Source organism: Lynx canadensis, chromosome D3 (assembly GCF_007474595.2).
Source record: "Lynx canadensis isolate LIC74 chromosome D3, mLynCan4.pri.v2, whole genome shotgun sequence".
Taxonomy (NCBI): Eukaryota; Metazoa; Chordata; class Mammalia; order Carnivora; family Felidae; genus Lynx; species Lynx canadensis.
In genome coordinates this window covers 78255548-78272724 of record NC_044314.2, presented here as the reverse complement: position 1 = coordinate 78272724, position 17177 = coordinate 78255548, and the positions used below count along the sequence as shown (strand labels likewise).

At 45.0% G+C, this 17177-nt stretch overlaps 1 protein-coding gene across 1 annotated transcript in view; it reads left to right on the top strand.

Annotated features, from left to right (window-relative positions):
• The window catches only part of CCDC60 (coiled-coil domain containing 60), a 163895-nt gene that overhangs the window by 60891 nt on the left and 85827 nt on the right, over positions 1–17177 (top strand). Inside the window, exon 2 of the mRNA XM_030292442.1 lies at positions 11461–11540. Within this exon, the coding sequence (XP_030148302.1) occupies positions 11461–11540 (80 nt within the window). The remainder of the gene's footprint in view (positions 1–11460; positions 11541–17177) is intronic.

The following is a 17177-nucleotide window of genomic DNA, read 5'->3' as shown; positions in this document are numbered from 1 at the left end:
CAAAATTTCTTTTTTACTGGGTGGATATAGCACATTGGCTGCTGGCACGCCAGCTCAATCCCTGGGCTGATGGAGGCTCATTGATGCTGGAGGCCAATTTCCATTTCAATCAAGTGCAAGTGGAGGGTGGCAGAGAAAAAGATTGAAGGAAACTGGGACTTGACTGAAAGCTATGGCATCTAGTGCCACCTACTGTTATATCACTGCATCGCTACCATTTCTGACCGGCTCCGGGTTGTTGATAGCCTTCATCTGTCCTTCATGAGTTTATTTGAGAATAAGTCATTCAAGTTATATTTTGTCTTTATGATTCAATTTTTTAAAAAAAATTCCAGATACTCACTATATAGTGATAATGATAGTAACATTCTTTGATGTGTTTAGTTCACGAAGCCAAAATACCAAGCTGCCTCTCAGTACCCTCACAGCTCCTTGGATGAAGACTGGGCAGGTGACAGGTGGGAGTCCTGATGTCCGGAGGGGAGTGACAGACCTGGAGTCACACAGCTAGAGGGGCAAGGAGCTGGGACTCTGAATCCTCATATCCCTTCCGTATCTGTCACTCTCCCACCTCTGCTCTCCCCTGCACACCTTGGGGCCTGGCTCACACCTTGTCTGGCCCCCTCAAAGCATAACTCCTACTTTAGAAATTCCAGTGTGTAATGTGGATTTCACTGGAGGGTTCATGGAAGAGATGGAATGGAGGGTAACATTGAGCCCCATGGAGGAAAAATCAATAAAACAGTCTTTTCACTGGTGCATTTTTACTGGATGTGAGCTACTGCCTGCCCCACCCCAAGGCTCTCTTCCCACCCTCCATGATATATGACTCTGCGTTTATCAACTGGAACCCTTCCTCCTCTCTCTGTGTTTCCCCAGAATCTGTCTTCACACTCCTCTCCCTTCCCAACAAATCAATCACCCTCCTTAAAAACAAGGAGGATTTAAGAAACGATGAAATAATGAAATGATGCTGTCTTTCCCTTTTACTCAAAGAATTGCAAAAGACTTTTTGAATTTTCAGGGAGGCTTAATGATTGAGGACCCAAGTTGTAACTACAGGAAGATTGGATGTATTAGAGTTCTCCAGAGAAATGGAGCCAATATGACACATATAGATAAAGAGATTCATTATAGAAATTGGTTTGTGCAACGGTGGAGTCTGACCAGACCCAAGACCTGCATTTGGGAAGCTGGAGACCCAGGAGAGCCGGTGGTGTTCATTCTAGACTGAAAGCCTCCCAGCTCAAGACCCAGGAAGAGCCAACGTTTCGGCTCAAGTCCAGAGTCAGGAAAAAAAAAAAACATCCAATGTCCCAGTTCCAAGGGCAATCGGGCAAGAGGAGCTCCCTCTTACGAGTCTGGGGAGATAAGGCTTTTGTTCTGTTCTTCAGCTGATTGGATAAGGCCCACCCAAAATTAGGAAGGGCAATCTTTGGGGCGCCTGGGTGGCTCAGTCAGTTAAGCATCTGACTTCGGCTCGGGTCATGATCTCACGGTTCGTGGGTTTGCGTCCGTATCAGGCTCTGCACCACAAGTGGGATTCTCTCTTGGGATGCTCTCTCTCTCCTCTCTCTCTGCCCCTTCCCCGCTTGCACTCTCTCTCCCTCCCTCTCTCTCTCTCTCCCTCTCTCAAAATAAATAAATAAACTTAAAAAAAAAAAAAGGAAGGGCAATCTTTTCTATTCAGTCTATCAATTTAAATGTTAAACTCATCCAAAAACACCCTCAGAGAAGCACCCAGAATAGTGCCTGAGCACCTGTGGCCCAGTCAGGTTGACACCTCAAATTAGCCATCACATGGGGGTTCTATTCTTTGCTGTGATAGCTGGCCAGCTGTATGACCTTGAATGAACTTCCTCTGTGCTCTCCTTCTGTAAGATGGGTTTCTTAATAACTGTCCCATTGGGTTGTTGGAAGAAGCAAACGAGAGTAAAGGCATAAAATGCTAAACACGGTGCTGATGTGGAACAATTCCACAATAATTTGTCAGCTTACAAGACTTAGCCACCTCCCCTCCCTCCACCCATCCCCCACTCACAAAGCAAAGGAAGCCCGCACAGTCCACGTTTTCTGCAACCCTTTACGTTGTTGCACAGCTAGAAATCTGAGTGTGTATATGAAAGATCATAGTTTCTAAAGGTAGGAAATGAATTCCAAATAATTGTAAACACTGCACAGATCAAATGAATCCTGCAGGCCACCAGCCTGACATCTCTGTCTCTCATTTACAGATGGGAAACAGACTCGCCTAGGTTTTACAGTCATAAACAAATAGGTGTGAATGTGTTCCAGTAAAAACTCCCGATTCACAAAAGTCAACAGCAGGCCGTGGTTTGCTGGCCCCTAGACTAGATAAGGGTGAAGTGGGATGGTCAAGGAGTGCAGGACACTAATCTCCACCACGGATCATCCATGGGCCCTTGAATAAGCGACTTAACCTCTCCAGTCCTGGGTTTCCTTTTCAGCAAAATAGGAATAAGAGTACCTCATAAAGGTTGGCATGAGGATCAAATAAACCAATGTAAAAAAGGGCCCCAACCCCAGACTCCCCATCCAGTCCCCAGGCAAGCTGTTGACATAGTCGGGGCATTGTCCCTCAGAGTGAATGTTGCTGGTGACAGATGCGGGTGGTGGTTTATAAGATTTGACACTGTGAGGCGTGCCTAGGTGGCTCAGTCAGTTAAGCACCCAACTCTTGATTTTGACTCAGGTCATGGTCCCAGGGTTGTGGGATCAAGCCCCACCTCGGGCTCCACGCTGAATGTTGAGCCTGCTTGGGATTCTCTCTCTCCCTCTCCCCTCCCCCTGCTTGTGCTCTCTCAAAAAAAAAAAAAAAAAAGATTTGACACCGTGGAAGGTGTGTCTCTTGGACCTCTTTCCAAGAAAGAACTTGCCATTCAACCCTAAGGACTGCAGGTAGCTGAGAGCCTCCAGCTGTTGGCACTTGTAGGACCTACCTCAGAGGCCAGGATCAACCCATCGTCCCCAGCCAAAGAACGCTGGCCATTTCTGCCCTATGTTTGGACTCCTAGTTTGCTCTAGACTTTGTCTAGATCCCCATCATGGTCTGAGGCTCTCTCTACCCAGTCTTGCTCTTTCCCTCTTTTCTCTCTCACAAGTTTATCCCAATAAGCCTCTTGCACTCCTGTCTCAGTGTCTGCTTCCCAGAGGCCCCAACAGACACAGATGTTGAAGTTTTCTTTTTTTTTTTTTTAACTTTTTTTTTCAACGTTTATTTATTTTTGGGACAGAGAGAGACAGAGCATGAACGGGGGAGGGGCAGAGAGAGAGGGAGACACAGAATCGGAAACAGGCTCCAGGCTCTGAGCCATCAGCCCAGAGCCTGATGCGGGGCTCGAACTCACAGACCGCGAGATCGTGACCTGGCTGAAGTCGGACGCTTAACCGACTGCGCCACCCAGGCGCCCCGATGTTGAAGTTTTCAAAGATTCCAGGTCATTTAGTTTGCAGAATGACCCTCACTTTTTATTTTTCTGATTGTTCCTTCCTGACCACATTCAGACTGGGCATTTGGGACAGAACGACAGTGTAGGTGGGGCTCCTGGGTGGCTCAGTTGGTTGAGCTTCCAACTCTTGATTTCATCTCAGGTCATGATCTCATGGGTTTGTGGGTTCGAACCCTGCATCAAGCTCTGTGCTGACAGAGTTTCTGTCTCCTTCTCTCTCTGCTCCTCCCCTGCTCATTCTCTCTCTTAATAAATAAATAAATAAACTTAGAGAGAGAGAGAAATACGATGCAGGTGATACTGTATCCTCCCCAGTGCATTGCTTCAGGGCACATGACATCAGTTTGTCCCATCACTGGTGATGCTGAGTGTGCTCACACTGGTTCAGGAGGTATCTGTCAGAGTTTGTCTTTATGCAAGTACCTTGTTCCCTTTGTAATTAACAGCTAATCTGTAGGGCTGAACCTTGAGACTGTGATATATTCATCTCGTCATTCAGCAAATGATGGATTGAACTCAGGGTCAGACACTGTGTCAGAAGCTGGAGATCAGAAGCTTTCTTCCCAGGAACCATTGCCATCCTTCTCTTCCCCCAGAGATTCCTGCTGCTTATTCTGTTCTTAGGGTCCCAGCATAAGACTCACTCTTCATCCCTCCCCTGGTTAACCATCCCCTTTTCCTTACCCCACTACTCTCCAGGGCCCCAATATTCCCCAGGCCCCCCACCATGTCGTTTCTCCTGGGAGTTGAGAAAAACAAGAATGGTTAAATCAAAATACTCTAAAGGATGCACCCTGCCTTCTGTGAAGAAATTCTTTAAAAAATTCAATAGCACACTTCCTATTTCAGCTTGAAGTGTCTACATGGGAATGAGGTCACTAGTTCTGGGTCATCCCTACATAGGTAGGTATGTGTCTTATATCTTTAAGAAAAAAAAACACCAAAAACCAAAAACCAAACAAACAAAAAACCTCATTCCCCCCAAAGGAAAGTGCCGATCACCATCATAAAACCACCCAAAGTTTAAATATCAGTCTGCAAACTATGATCTCTGGTTTCATGCATATACCCTTGCCATGGATCCTACCCACTCTCTGCCTATTTTGTTCTTTACAGCTTCTCCATAAGGAGTCTGAAATTTGCTAATCATCTTCCTTGCTCCTCAATGCTCTCAGCTTTTCAAATGGTCTCCCTTCCCCCTCACCACTTGACAGAGCTTCCCAGCTGTTCCCCTGATGTCTGTATCAGCCCAAGTACATTTAGCAGGAATTCATTTCCATCTTAATCTGATTCTAGGAAGTAGATCATATTTTAAGAAGTAACAAAGATGGGTTTGGAACATTCTTTGATAAAAAGACAGAGAACAACAGATATTTAAAAGATCGGCTTGCCAACAAACCATTCTGATGTTTCGCCATATAAAAATTTTTGTGACAAAATCCAGTGGGCAAGCTTTGGAGGCAGTATCTTTAAATTAATAGCTAGCAACTGCTATCCCTTATTTAGCCCCCACTATGCAAAATGGGAATCAGAATGAAGTCATGGTTAAGAATACAGGCTCTGGGGGGCGCCTGGGGGGCTCAGTCGGTTAAGCATCCGCCATCAGCTCAGGTCATGAGCTCACAGTCCATGAGGTCGAGCCCCACGCCAGGCTCTGAGCTGTCAGCACAGAGCCTGGAGCCTGCTTTGGATTCTGTGTCTCCCTCTCTCTCTGCCCCTCCCCTGCTCATGCTCTGTCTCTCTCTGTCTCAAAAATAAATACAGACATTTTTTAAAAATTAAAAAAAAAGGAATACATGCTCTGGTGTCACTTGAACTTGAGTTCAGACCCAGAATTTGCCATTTGATAGCATGTTGTGTTCACTTTTCAAAGCCTCAGCTTGTTCCTCTATAAAATGGGGATAATAATATGGCAAGGTCTAAATGGAATCATGTATATCAAATGAAAACACACTTAGAACAATGTACGGCATATAGATGAACAATAATGTTGTTGGTAGACAGTATTAACTCCATTTCACAGATGGGGAAACAGACTTGGGGAGGATATGCAACTTGCCTAAGTTCTTCAACTCCTAAGTGACAGAGCCAGGACTCAAACCTGGGTCTTTCAGACAAAAAAGCTCTTTCTTTTCATTCCTGCCACCTCCCACTTCTCAGCTATCAGGTTAAACCAAATTGCTTCCAAATGTTACTATGAATTTGAATATTCACAGTACATGAATATTAAATGTGAATGTACCTGCCCCCAAACCAACCCCAGCTAAGCCTCCAATGAGTTGTTTTCCTCCTCTCCCCGCCACATTTATCAGCGTTTAACCTGACACCTTACAGGATGTCATGTGGTGTTTCTCACAGACGCTGTCAAAGACTCATTTATAGATCAATCAGAATAAGGACACACACTGTAGGAAAATGTAGACATGGCAGAGATTTGACTTTGTTTTCCAGGAAACAAAGAATGAAGGCATCCCCTACACTCTACAAGTCAACGGAATAAACCGAAGGCTCTTAAGGCCAATGGCACTCCCGAGGGAAGCAAGGATAGAAAATTAAAGTCAACAGTCCCAGGATGGTTTTTATTAATCTTGGCTGGAAGTAGTCACAGAAAGCAAGGCAAAGAACATCCAAAGGGATGGTGATAGGGTTATACTTGACTTTTATTTTCTCCCAACTTTTTAAAAAAATCTTTTCTTGATTTTCCACAATGTTCATTAGTTAGTTTCATAACCAGAATACAATCTTAAACATAGAGTTGTATTGCAAACGTGTTACCAGGGTAGGGAGACACATTAATCAGTGTCAGCAGGGAAGAAATATTTAGCATCAGTTTGTTTATCCGGGATAAGGGCTTAAAGTGTGTGGAGCACAGGACACATAAATTTTGGTGCAAGAGGAAGTGGGCTATGAGGATCTGGAATAGATGATACAAGTGACCCTTCACCAACACAGAAATTAGGAGCACTGACAGCACCCCCCCCCCACACACAGTATCAAAAATATGTATATAACTTTTGACTCCTCCCACAACTTAACTACTGATAGCCTGCTGTTGACCAGAAGCCTTCCTGGTAACATAAACAATCGATTAACACATATTTTGTGTATTATATGTAGGATATACTGTATCCTTAAAGTAAAATAAGCTAGAGAAAAGACAGTGTTATTAAGAAAATCATACAGAAGAGGAAATACATGTACAGTACTCTTCTGTACAAAGTCCAAGTAAAAGTGGATGTGCGCATTTCAAACCCATGCTGTTCCAGGTCAGCTATACTTCCTAGGGAAAAGAAACTGGGAGAAGTAGGTGGGTTCTGGATACTCTAGAAACCTGCATTGTGAGAATGATTTTGAGAGAGAGAAAGAATGATCCCAATTCTGGAAAGAATGATCCGAATTCTGGATACGCATCTCAGCCAAGGAAAATTCTAAGAACCTCAAACTTAGGACCCAAAGATAAGAAATATCCAAAGTTACCATCTGCAAAGGGTTCCGTATAAATCAGGAAAACCAGATTTATAGTCCAAAAATACCTGGTCAGCACCCAGAGCATAAACTATAACCACAGCCATTTGATGTTGGCCCTCATTTCCATGTTCATTTCCTGCTCCCACGGGGGGCTGATCCTTGCAAACTACATTTCCCAGGTGCCCTTGCCAGCTGGCTTCCCGAAGAGGAAACTGGAGGGTCAGAGGAAGGGAGAAGCCAGAGTATTTCTCTCCTTCCCCCACTCAGCTTCTGGTGGCAGCTCCCAAATGAAACTACATCTCCTCCACGGGCCCACCTTTTGCCAGGGGGATTGGGCTGGATTGGGCTTTTGAAGGCTGCCTCTCTCCTTAGCCCCTCCATCCAAGCTAGGCTGTCAATCTCTATCTTGTCATGCCATCCCTTATTTAGTTTTTCAATTCTTCCAACACCTTTGTGATTGCTTCCCTATATTAAATTCCCTGTATTGAACTGTCTGGCATGAGCTCTGTTTCCTGCCTAGGCCCTGCTAAAATAATCTACTAACTTACATCACTTTAGCCTAGTGTGCTAAAATAATCTACTAATCTACATCACTCCAGACTCAGATTACTCAATTTAAAGCAGCCCTGAAAACTTACACTTAGCTCATATTGATAGAATCAGTCAGAATTGCTTTACAAACATGAACACGCTATTATTTTATTGGACAATTAATAAAGGTAAATTATTTTTAAAGAAGAGAAAAAGATGACCCAAATTAAAAGTTACCACTTACCTATAATTCAAACATCCTGCAATAATATCCTTACTAACAATTTGTTACATTTACTTTCAACCTATTATGTTATTGCATATATACCTTGCCATATATCATTACTTTATTTAATTTTTTTCAACGTTTATTTATTTTTGGGACAGAGAGAGACAGAGCATGAACGGGGGAGGGGCAGAGAGAGAGGGAGACACAGAATCGGAAACAGGCTCCAGGCTCTGAGCCATCAGCCCAGAGCCCGACGCGGGGCTCGAACTCACGGACTGCGAGATCGTGACCTGGCTGAAGTCGGACGCTTAACCGACTGCGCCACCCAGGCGCCCCACTTTATTTAATTTTTTTAATGTTCATTTATTTTTGAAAGAGAAAGAGAGAGCACAAGCAGGGGAGGGACAGAGAGAGAGAGAGGGAGACACAGAATCCGAAGCAGGCTCCAGGCTCTGAGCTGTCAGCACAGAGCCTGACAAGGGGCTCGAACTCATGAGCCTTCAAGCCGTGAGATCACGACCTGAGCCAAAGTCAGAACCTTAACCAACTGAGCCACCCAGGTGCCCCTATATATATATCATTACTTTAAAATATAATTTGTATTAGTGTATACGTATTTTTAGAAATATCTACAGATTTTTATGAATATGAATCTTAAAACTCTCTAGATCTAAGTTCTTTACATTTTTATGACATGTGGTTTTACTTGAAATTATATTCCTTTCCATAGCAACAAATACACATCGATAGCAACATTAACTACTAGCACCAAATTCAAATGCATTGTATGCCATGACCTGGATAGACCATGATTTATCCCCTCAACGCTCATTGTTGGACACTTAAATGTTTTTCACTATTATTAATACTGTTGTGATAAGAATCCTCATGGATAAATCTTTTTATCCTTGCTGAAAAATTTCCTGGGTAAAAACAGAATTGCCAGGCATGAGCGTATGTGTTTTTAAGGCTACATATACACATGGCTAAACTGCCCTCCAGAAAGCTGTAAAGATGGTGATTCTTGGATGTCGTGTGTACTTTTAATTGTGCTAATATCAAATAGTGTTGGTAAACGTCCTGACAACCGGAACTCCCTCCTTCAATGCCATTATTACTGCTGGCTTATTATAATTGTAATTAAATAATAGTCGCTTCCTGAGCGACTATTGTGAAAATCGCTTCCTGAGAATTCACTGAAATGATGACATAATTGCAGGGATTTGGGGGCTGGATCTTGTCCTGCTAAAGTTTTGTGTCAAGTGGGGGGGACAACTTGACTTTACTGCTATAAATTGGTCAGCACCAGCCCTAATCAATACAAATTTTCTTCTACAGGCAATTGTCAGTAGGCAACATTTGGAGAGGGAGGGGAATGTGTGAAATTTGGACAGTATCATATTTGCTTCCTGAGGGGAGTAAAACTTGAGACATTTAAGAGAATGATGTGTAAACAATTGTGACTTCAAGCAGGGTTTCAATCTCGTATTTTCAAATTATCGGGCAGGGAAGTTTGAGTGTGTTTGGTTTTTCATTGTTCATAAATATTTTTAATTTACAATATCTTTTAAGAAAGTTACTTTGGTCCCGTAGGGAAGAGTTATAGAAGGTTCAGAAAAAGAGAGGGATTAGGAAGATAGGTAACAATGACTTCAAACTTTGATCTCAACTTGGCCAATCTCATTGGTTTCACTGCGAAATGCACCAAAATGGATGTCATCTGATGTTGATCACACAAGAGGGGAAGGGAAGGGAAGGGAAAAGAGGATGAGTTCTAGTTAAAATAATTCTTAAATTTTTTTTTAATGTTTATTTATTTTTGAAGGAAAGACAGAGTGTGAGTGGGGTAGGGGCAGAGAGAGAGGGAGACACAGAATCTGAAGCAGGCTCCGGGCTCTGAGCTGTCAGCACAGAGCCTGATGTGGGGCTTGAACTTACGAACCATGAGATCATGATCTCTGAGCTGAAGTTGGGGCACTTAACCCACTGAGCCACCCAGGTGCCCCTAGTTAAAATAATTCTATCTATTGACAGGCTTGGCACACCCAAGGGAAGACATTTTTCGGATAGAAATCTTATGGTTGTGGGTAACAGAAAATCTAACTCAAGCTGGCTTAAATAATAAAGGAAATGTTCATGAACAGCCTAGTAAAGCCTGATTAGTTCAACAAGGCACCAGGGAACAAGTTTTTCTTTGACTCTCCTGTCTTCCCCCACATCTTCTTCAACTAGAGGCAGGTGCTCCTCATGGGCACAAAATGGCTGCCAGCAACTCCCACAGATCATCTGCTCCTCCAATTATAGTCAATGAGGAAAGAGGACTTCTCGGCCTGTGGTTCCTTAGAGGATCTAGGAACCATGCCTTCTAGAAGCCCCTGGCAAATGTCTGCATGCATCTCATTTGCCCAAACCACATCACATGACCATTCCTTAACCAGTCACAGTGATGGGGGATGGGCTGTGCTGTTTGGCTTCAGCCACTCAGGACCACCCCTGCTGCAAGTACCCCATGGGGGGGGGGCAAATGGTCTAGTGAGGGAGCTAGTATCACAAGGGAGAGTACTACATATTGTAACATGACTTCCCAAAGAACTCAGACATCTCCGTATGTCAATAAATATATTTCCATCCTTATACTGTCATCACACTTAATTGCTGTATACTATTCCATTGTTTAGATGCACCATAATTATTTGACCTGTCTTCTATTGTGAAGACGAATAGGGAGTTGCCGTGAGTTTCCTCTTACAAGCAGCATCCCAGTGAGTGGTTTTGCTGATGGATCTCTGTGCCCATGCAGGGATATTCCCACGGGACGCCTGACAGCAGAAGGATCATCATACCCTGAGGCAAGCACACTGTGGCAGCATTTAGGGTGCGCTGACGCATCACCCTTCAGAAAAGTCACCACAACGTATTCTTCCACCAGCTTCATTGAAACCACCCATTTTCCCATAATGTCTTGGCACTTCCTTTGGTTAAAAAAAAAAAAAAAGAATTAGTACTTCAGGCATTCATTTCCAGGCAGGGTAATCCAGATAATGATCTTGCTGTTGTTCCACTAAACTGGGGCTGAGAAAAGTGACTCTTATATTAGAATACAGTTAATTTAACTCTCTTCTTTACATTGACCTGGTATCCACCTCTGAGTAATGAATTTAAGTCTTATGAGGTTTCCCTTATGGCTAGGCAAGGCCAACGATTACCGGAAAGGCAAAGAAAAACCCATGAACAATCACCTGGTTAATTCACTCATAAAACTCTGCTATAGCGGCGGCGAGGGGGAAAAAGTACCATTGACAAGATTCACTTCTCCAAATCAGCTGCCTACACCGCCAACAATGATTATTAACGTTTCATTCTTTGCTTTGCTTTGAGTATAATGTTAATATCAAGAGCCTCCATTTATCAAACGCTTGCTACGAGTCAGGAATTTGGCGATGAATTGTCCCAACAAGGTAAGAATTATTCCTCCTCTCTGCTGAGAAAGAGGCCCAGAGAGGTTGAGCAATTTGTCTGAGATCAAACAGCCAGTCACCAGACAGAACCAGGGTAAGAGCTCAGGTCTGCCTATCTCCAAAGCCCTCGTTGCTTCTGCTGTGCACATGGACCCTCTCTGGTGTAGAGGAGGTCACTGTGCTGCCCAGGACCCCTTCCAACCTGGTCAGAGATCTTGGATGAATGCCTGAGCCTCCTGCAGCCTGGCTCCATTTGTAACGGTGCACTAACACTTTTTTCTTTCACTTCTTGGCTTCCCATCAGGTTCCAGACAAGCCGATGAAGAGCATCAAGTACTTGGACAAGGAAATCATAAACCTCAAAAAAGACCTTGCACGAAGCCGGTGAGTGAGCCCGCAAGGATTAACCCATAGATGCCCTGACAGAGATGAGCAGGTTACGGGGTGGTCCCTACGAGTCCTTGCTAAAATCCCAAGGTCTCCAACACTAAACATTAAGCAGAAGACTTGCAGGAGGGTGTCCCTTGGCTGGACTTTCCAGAGAGTATCTTTACTGGACTAACCTCTCCACTAGCTGCCAATCACTGCCTAGAATTCCCTTTGTGTTCCTTCCTGGACCTGAATCCAACTCAAGACAGTTCCCATGTGCTCCAGAAAAATCTCTCCTTTTTACTCCAGACGCACATCATGGTTGCCCAGAGTCAGACAGACCTGGTCTCAAACAGCAGCCCTGCTACCTTCCAGCTGGTAACGTGGCAGAACCTATTGAACCTCCCCGAGTCTCTGTGTCCTCATCTGTAAAATGAATATGATATGAGGTTGTTAGAAGGCCTGGGTGAAATAAAGCAGCTAAAGTGCCCCTTGTGTGGCCTTTAACACAATGCCATCCCTATCCAACCTCCCACCCCACCCAACCCCTTCCTGTAAAATAGCATGAACAAACTGAGGTCTAACCCTATCTTAGTCATCTCTGGACGGTGAGCTGGGCTTTTTCTCCCTCTCACCTCTTAACTCTATCCTGGGACCTGCAACGTCCAAGGTGGGATCATAAATGGGACTTTTGGCAAAACACCTCAAGGCGCGGGAAGAGATGGAGACTCTCTGAGCACAAAACACGTAAAGATGTGCTGAGACGGGGGTCATACAGGCAGTGTGGAAGGCCCGTTTATCTTCTGTGTCTCCCACTCTGAGCCAGACCACAATGCAAGTCAGGGCAACACATTCTCGTTCTTCACCTCCCTCACCCGGAAGCTCCCTCTGTCTCTACTGCCCATCTGCGTCTCCACACCTTCCCCGTCCAGGAGCACAGCTGATGGTACTGGATGCAAGAGCCCAAGAGGGGGCTGCAAGGTGTGGGCATGAAAGGTGGGGAGGAAGAATGGCATGAAGGGACGAAGGCACGCATCAACACCCCCTGTCCGGGAGAAACGTTAATTGCAAGCTGTGCATGTAATTTTAAATTTTTGAATAGCCGCACTACTATTGAAAAGTAAAAAGAGACAGGTGAAAGTAATTCTAATACCATATTCTATTTAACCCAACATAGCCGAAGTGTTATCAATCATCATGTAATCAATATAAAACATATTGATGAAATACTCTATTCCATTCTTCATACGTGATGAAAAGTGACAAAGTGATACAAAATGAGCAGTGATGAATTACACTCAGGGCACACATCAGTTTGGACCAACCACCTTTCAGGTGCTCAGTAGTTACTATGGACTGAATTGCACACCACCCCCCGATGCACATGTTGAAGCCCTAACCCCCAATGACTATATGTGGAGATAGGACCACTAAAGAGGTAATTAAGGTTAAGTGGGGGTTCATAAAGGTGGGCCCCTGAATCAACAGGCCTGGTGTCCTTATCAGAAGAGGAAGAGACATCATCAGGAAGGTACTGTCTGAAAGCCAAGGAGAGAGCCCTCAGGAGACACCAACCCTACTGACACTTGGCCTTGAACTTCCAGGCTCCAAAACTGAGAAAACAGATGTCTGTTGTTTGAGCCATTCAGGCTGTGGTATTCTGTGATGGCAGCCTAAGCAGACTAATAGTCAATGTCGAGGTAATCCTGCAGAGAATGTCCCCAGCTCGAGAGCGGATGGACCTCAGTCTCAGAAGCTCGTGTAGACCTGAGCGCAGGGATGGCATGTGAACTTGGGTCTCAGAATTGAGGGCTGAGACCCACAAGGACTCCTCCATTACTTGTGGACATATTGGCCTCTAGAGTATTTGAACCCAGGCTCGAGAGGGCTTTTGAGGCTCAGGCCTTGGGAACCTTGGGGGGAGTAGTGTCAGAAAGTCAAGAGCTACCTGAATGGGGGCAGCAAAGAAAGAGGCTCGTGAAGCTGAGAAAGAACGCCTCAACCGGGATCTGTACTCTGCTCCACGGCCATGCCTGGAGGACATTCCAGGCTTCAGAAGGAATGGTGCAGCACAGAATGTGGATCAGAGGTGAAGTTCAAAATACAGAACCATCTGTATGTCATGGGCACCAAACAATCGGAACAGACACCGGCCATATACAACCATTGTAACCAGGTTGGTTCTTACCAGCTGAATATTATCAATCTTGAGGTAGATGATTCTGACCCAAAGCCTCAGCTGCAAATACATACCAGAATCTTGGGAGCCTGAGAAATGAGGGTTTCCATATTAATCTGTATCCTGTAGACAAACAGCTGATAACTAAAGGTACCAACAGACGGCTTGACCTATGTAAATTCCAGATACCAAGACTCAACACAGCTCAAGGAGGGCGACAAAGCTGAGCCAGCTCAAACCAGAACTGAATGTGAAATTTTCAGCAAATTTGCAAGCCAGTTATTAGACACAGCTACAGTTTAAAATTCAATGATGTGAACTCACAATTAAATGCATCACATTAAAACAAAGGTAATAAATACTCAAAACCCATCACTTCCTAATGATGCCATACATTTCACTCTTCTCTGTGCTCTTGACGTTATTTCTGGTTATGGTATCTGTTTGGTGGAAATATTGTAGAACAGGAGCGGCTGCAGGCAAATGTCTGCCCAGCTCTACATTCACTGACATCACGTCGGTAGCTCAAAATCAGCCACAGTGGAAATATTCACGGCACAGAAATCCACAAATGCTACAAATCAGGGCTTATTTGTACCCCCCTCCCTTCCCCCGCCAAGAGAGATGGTTGTGGAGCATTCACCGGCACATCCCTGGGGACATGCTTCCTCTCCCCCACCAACCAAGGTTGAACTTTGGACTAAGCCAGCAGAACATAGGGGCTTTAGTCAAAAGGTGACAAAGACAGTGGCTTTTCTGCCACCCCTGAGTTGGCAGGCTGAGACTGTCACTCCTGCCAGACGCATTTACCATGGCTCTGAAACTAGCTAGAATTTAACATCCTCACTGGACAGGCTTAGCCTGTCCAAACGCTGGACCTGAAAGAGAATGTGGAAAAGGCCACACAGAAAAGCCACAAGCAAGAAAACAAGAAACAACAATAAAGTGTTCCACCTGGCCACGCTCTCGGATTCCACTGACATTTAAGGAAACAGCGAGTCCCCTTCAGAAGGAAACATCCTGCTTTCCAGGGGAAATCTCCTTCCCAAGAGATGCAAACCCTGTGTGCCCATCTCCCAGTATTAAATGAGGCGAATTATTAGCAAAGATGTTGTCTTTCCCACTTACTGTTTTTCAAACCCACTTCGCCGATTAGACTTTAGCCTACGTTGAACCAAACACCTTGACTACCTCCTAGATTTTTTTTTAAATGTTTATTTATTATTGAGAGACAGAGAGACAGCGCATGAGCACAGGAGGGGCAGAGAGAAGGGGAGACACAGAATCCGAGGCAGGCTCCAGGCTCGGAGCTGTCAGCGCAGAGCCCGACGCAGGGCTCGAACCCACGAACCGTGAGATCATGACTTGAGCCGAAGTCGGACGCTTAACCGACAGAGCCACCCAGGCGCCCCGACTACCTCCTAGATTTTTATTTAATACCTCAGCCCTCTTATAATTCAATGACACCATCCCCAGTTTCATGGCCAGTTTAACATGATGCTAGAAAGAATAAAAACCTAACTGCTTTCCTCCTCGCCTGCTCTGCCAGATGTTCGGTGGCACCAGGCAGCCTGCCACGCGCTTGCTCGCGGAATCTCTCCTAGTGGAAGCTGACAATCGGGGTGTCCGCATGTGCCCAGTTCTTGGACTCATGAAGCCGATAACCTATCTTTCTCCAAAGCTGCTGGTGCTTTTTATTGCAAGTGTTTTAAGGAAAATAAACATCTCTGCAACTAAAACCAAAACATTGACCTGGAGCTATGATCTGCCCATGGCGAAGTTTAGTTAGGTGAAGGCAACTGCAAAGACACAGGGAGAAATTACCGCCCTGCCCACCCCCCCGCCCCCCCACAAGTTCCCCAGCAGACCCCAGCAGGGTTCAGATTATGCAAGTGTTTGAGATTTTGCTTTAGAGCTCCATTTGGTAGACAGCTGAAGCAAGGCAGTTAGAAATAACAAAGGTGGAATTCTGGCAAAGGAAGAAGCTTTTTTTTCTTTGTAAGAGGTTAGGCACTTCTTGGTTCTTCCTCAGTTTTCTGTGGTCACTCATTTTCATCAACAAATATTGAATATCAGGTATCACCAGGGATACGCCAGGCATGACTGGATATACTGGAGACACGGCAGCGAACAAAACATTCAAAATCCCTGTCCTCAGTGAATAAGAGGCAATGGTGTGAATTAAAATGGGGCAAAGATGGGGCGCCTGGGTGGCGCAGTCGGTTAAGCGTCCGACTTCAGCCAGGTCACGATCTCACGGTCCGTGAGTTCAAGCCCCGTGTCAGGCTCTGGGCTGATGGCTCGGAGCCTGGAGCCTGTTTCCGATTCTGTGTCTCCCTCTCTCTCTGCCCCTCCCCCGTTCATGCTCTGTCTCTCTCTCTGTCCCAAAAATAAATAAACGTTGAAAAAAAAAATGGGGCAAAGACAACAAACAAGTTAGTGGGTGATGAAATAGGATGGAGAAGGGAGTGTTGGTTATATACTATGAGACTATAAAACAAGGTGATGCAGGGAGCCCGGGTGGCTCTGTCAGTTAAGCATCCGACATTGGCTCAGGTCATGCTCTCACGGTCTGTGAGTTTAAGCCCTGTGTCAGACTCTGTGCTGACAGCTCGGAGCCTGGAGTCTGCTTTGGATTCTGTGTCCCTCTCTCTCTCTCTGCCCCTCCCCTGCTCGTGCTCTCTCAGAAATAAATAAATATTGGGGTGCCTGGGTGGCTCAGTTGGTTAAGCAGCCGACTTCGGCTCAGGTCATGATCTCGCAGTTCGTGAGTTCGAGCCCCGTGTCGGGCTCTGTGCTGACAGCTCAGAGCCTGGAGCCTGTTTCAGATTCTGTGTCTCCCTCTCTCTGACCCTCCCCCGTTCATGCTCTGTCTCTCTCTGTCTCAAAAATAAACGTTAAAAAAAAATTAAAAAAAAAAAGAAAGAAAGAAAGAAATATTTTTAAAAATTAAAAAAACAAAACCACCAAGGTGATGCCTATAGCCTGGTGATGGGGAGAAAGCTGCTATTTTATCTAGAGTGGCCAGAGGAGGCTGTTCTGTAAAGGGAGCTCTCGGCCTGACATCTGGATGGTGAGAACCATTCACATAAAGATACAGGAGGAAGGGGGATGGAGGACAACAGGTGTATTCCAGAGGAAAATAGTGGATGGGAGCCAAGGTTGGAACAAGCTGGAAGTGTTAGAGAAACAGAGAGTAGCCAGTGTGGCTGGAGCTGAGTGAGAGAGGGTGAGAGAAGCAGTCAATGAAATTAGAGAAATGGACCTCGGGCCTCATAGGCCATGGTGAGCATTTGGGTCCTAGTCTAAATGTAATGAGAATCCATTGGAGGGTGCTGAACAAGAGAAGGATATGATCTGATTAAAACAAATTTTTTTAACGTTTATTTATTTTGTGTGTGTGTGTGTGTGTGTGTGTGTGTGTGAGAGAGAGAGAGAGAGAGAGAGAGAGAGAGCGCCTGAGCAGGGGAGGG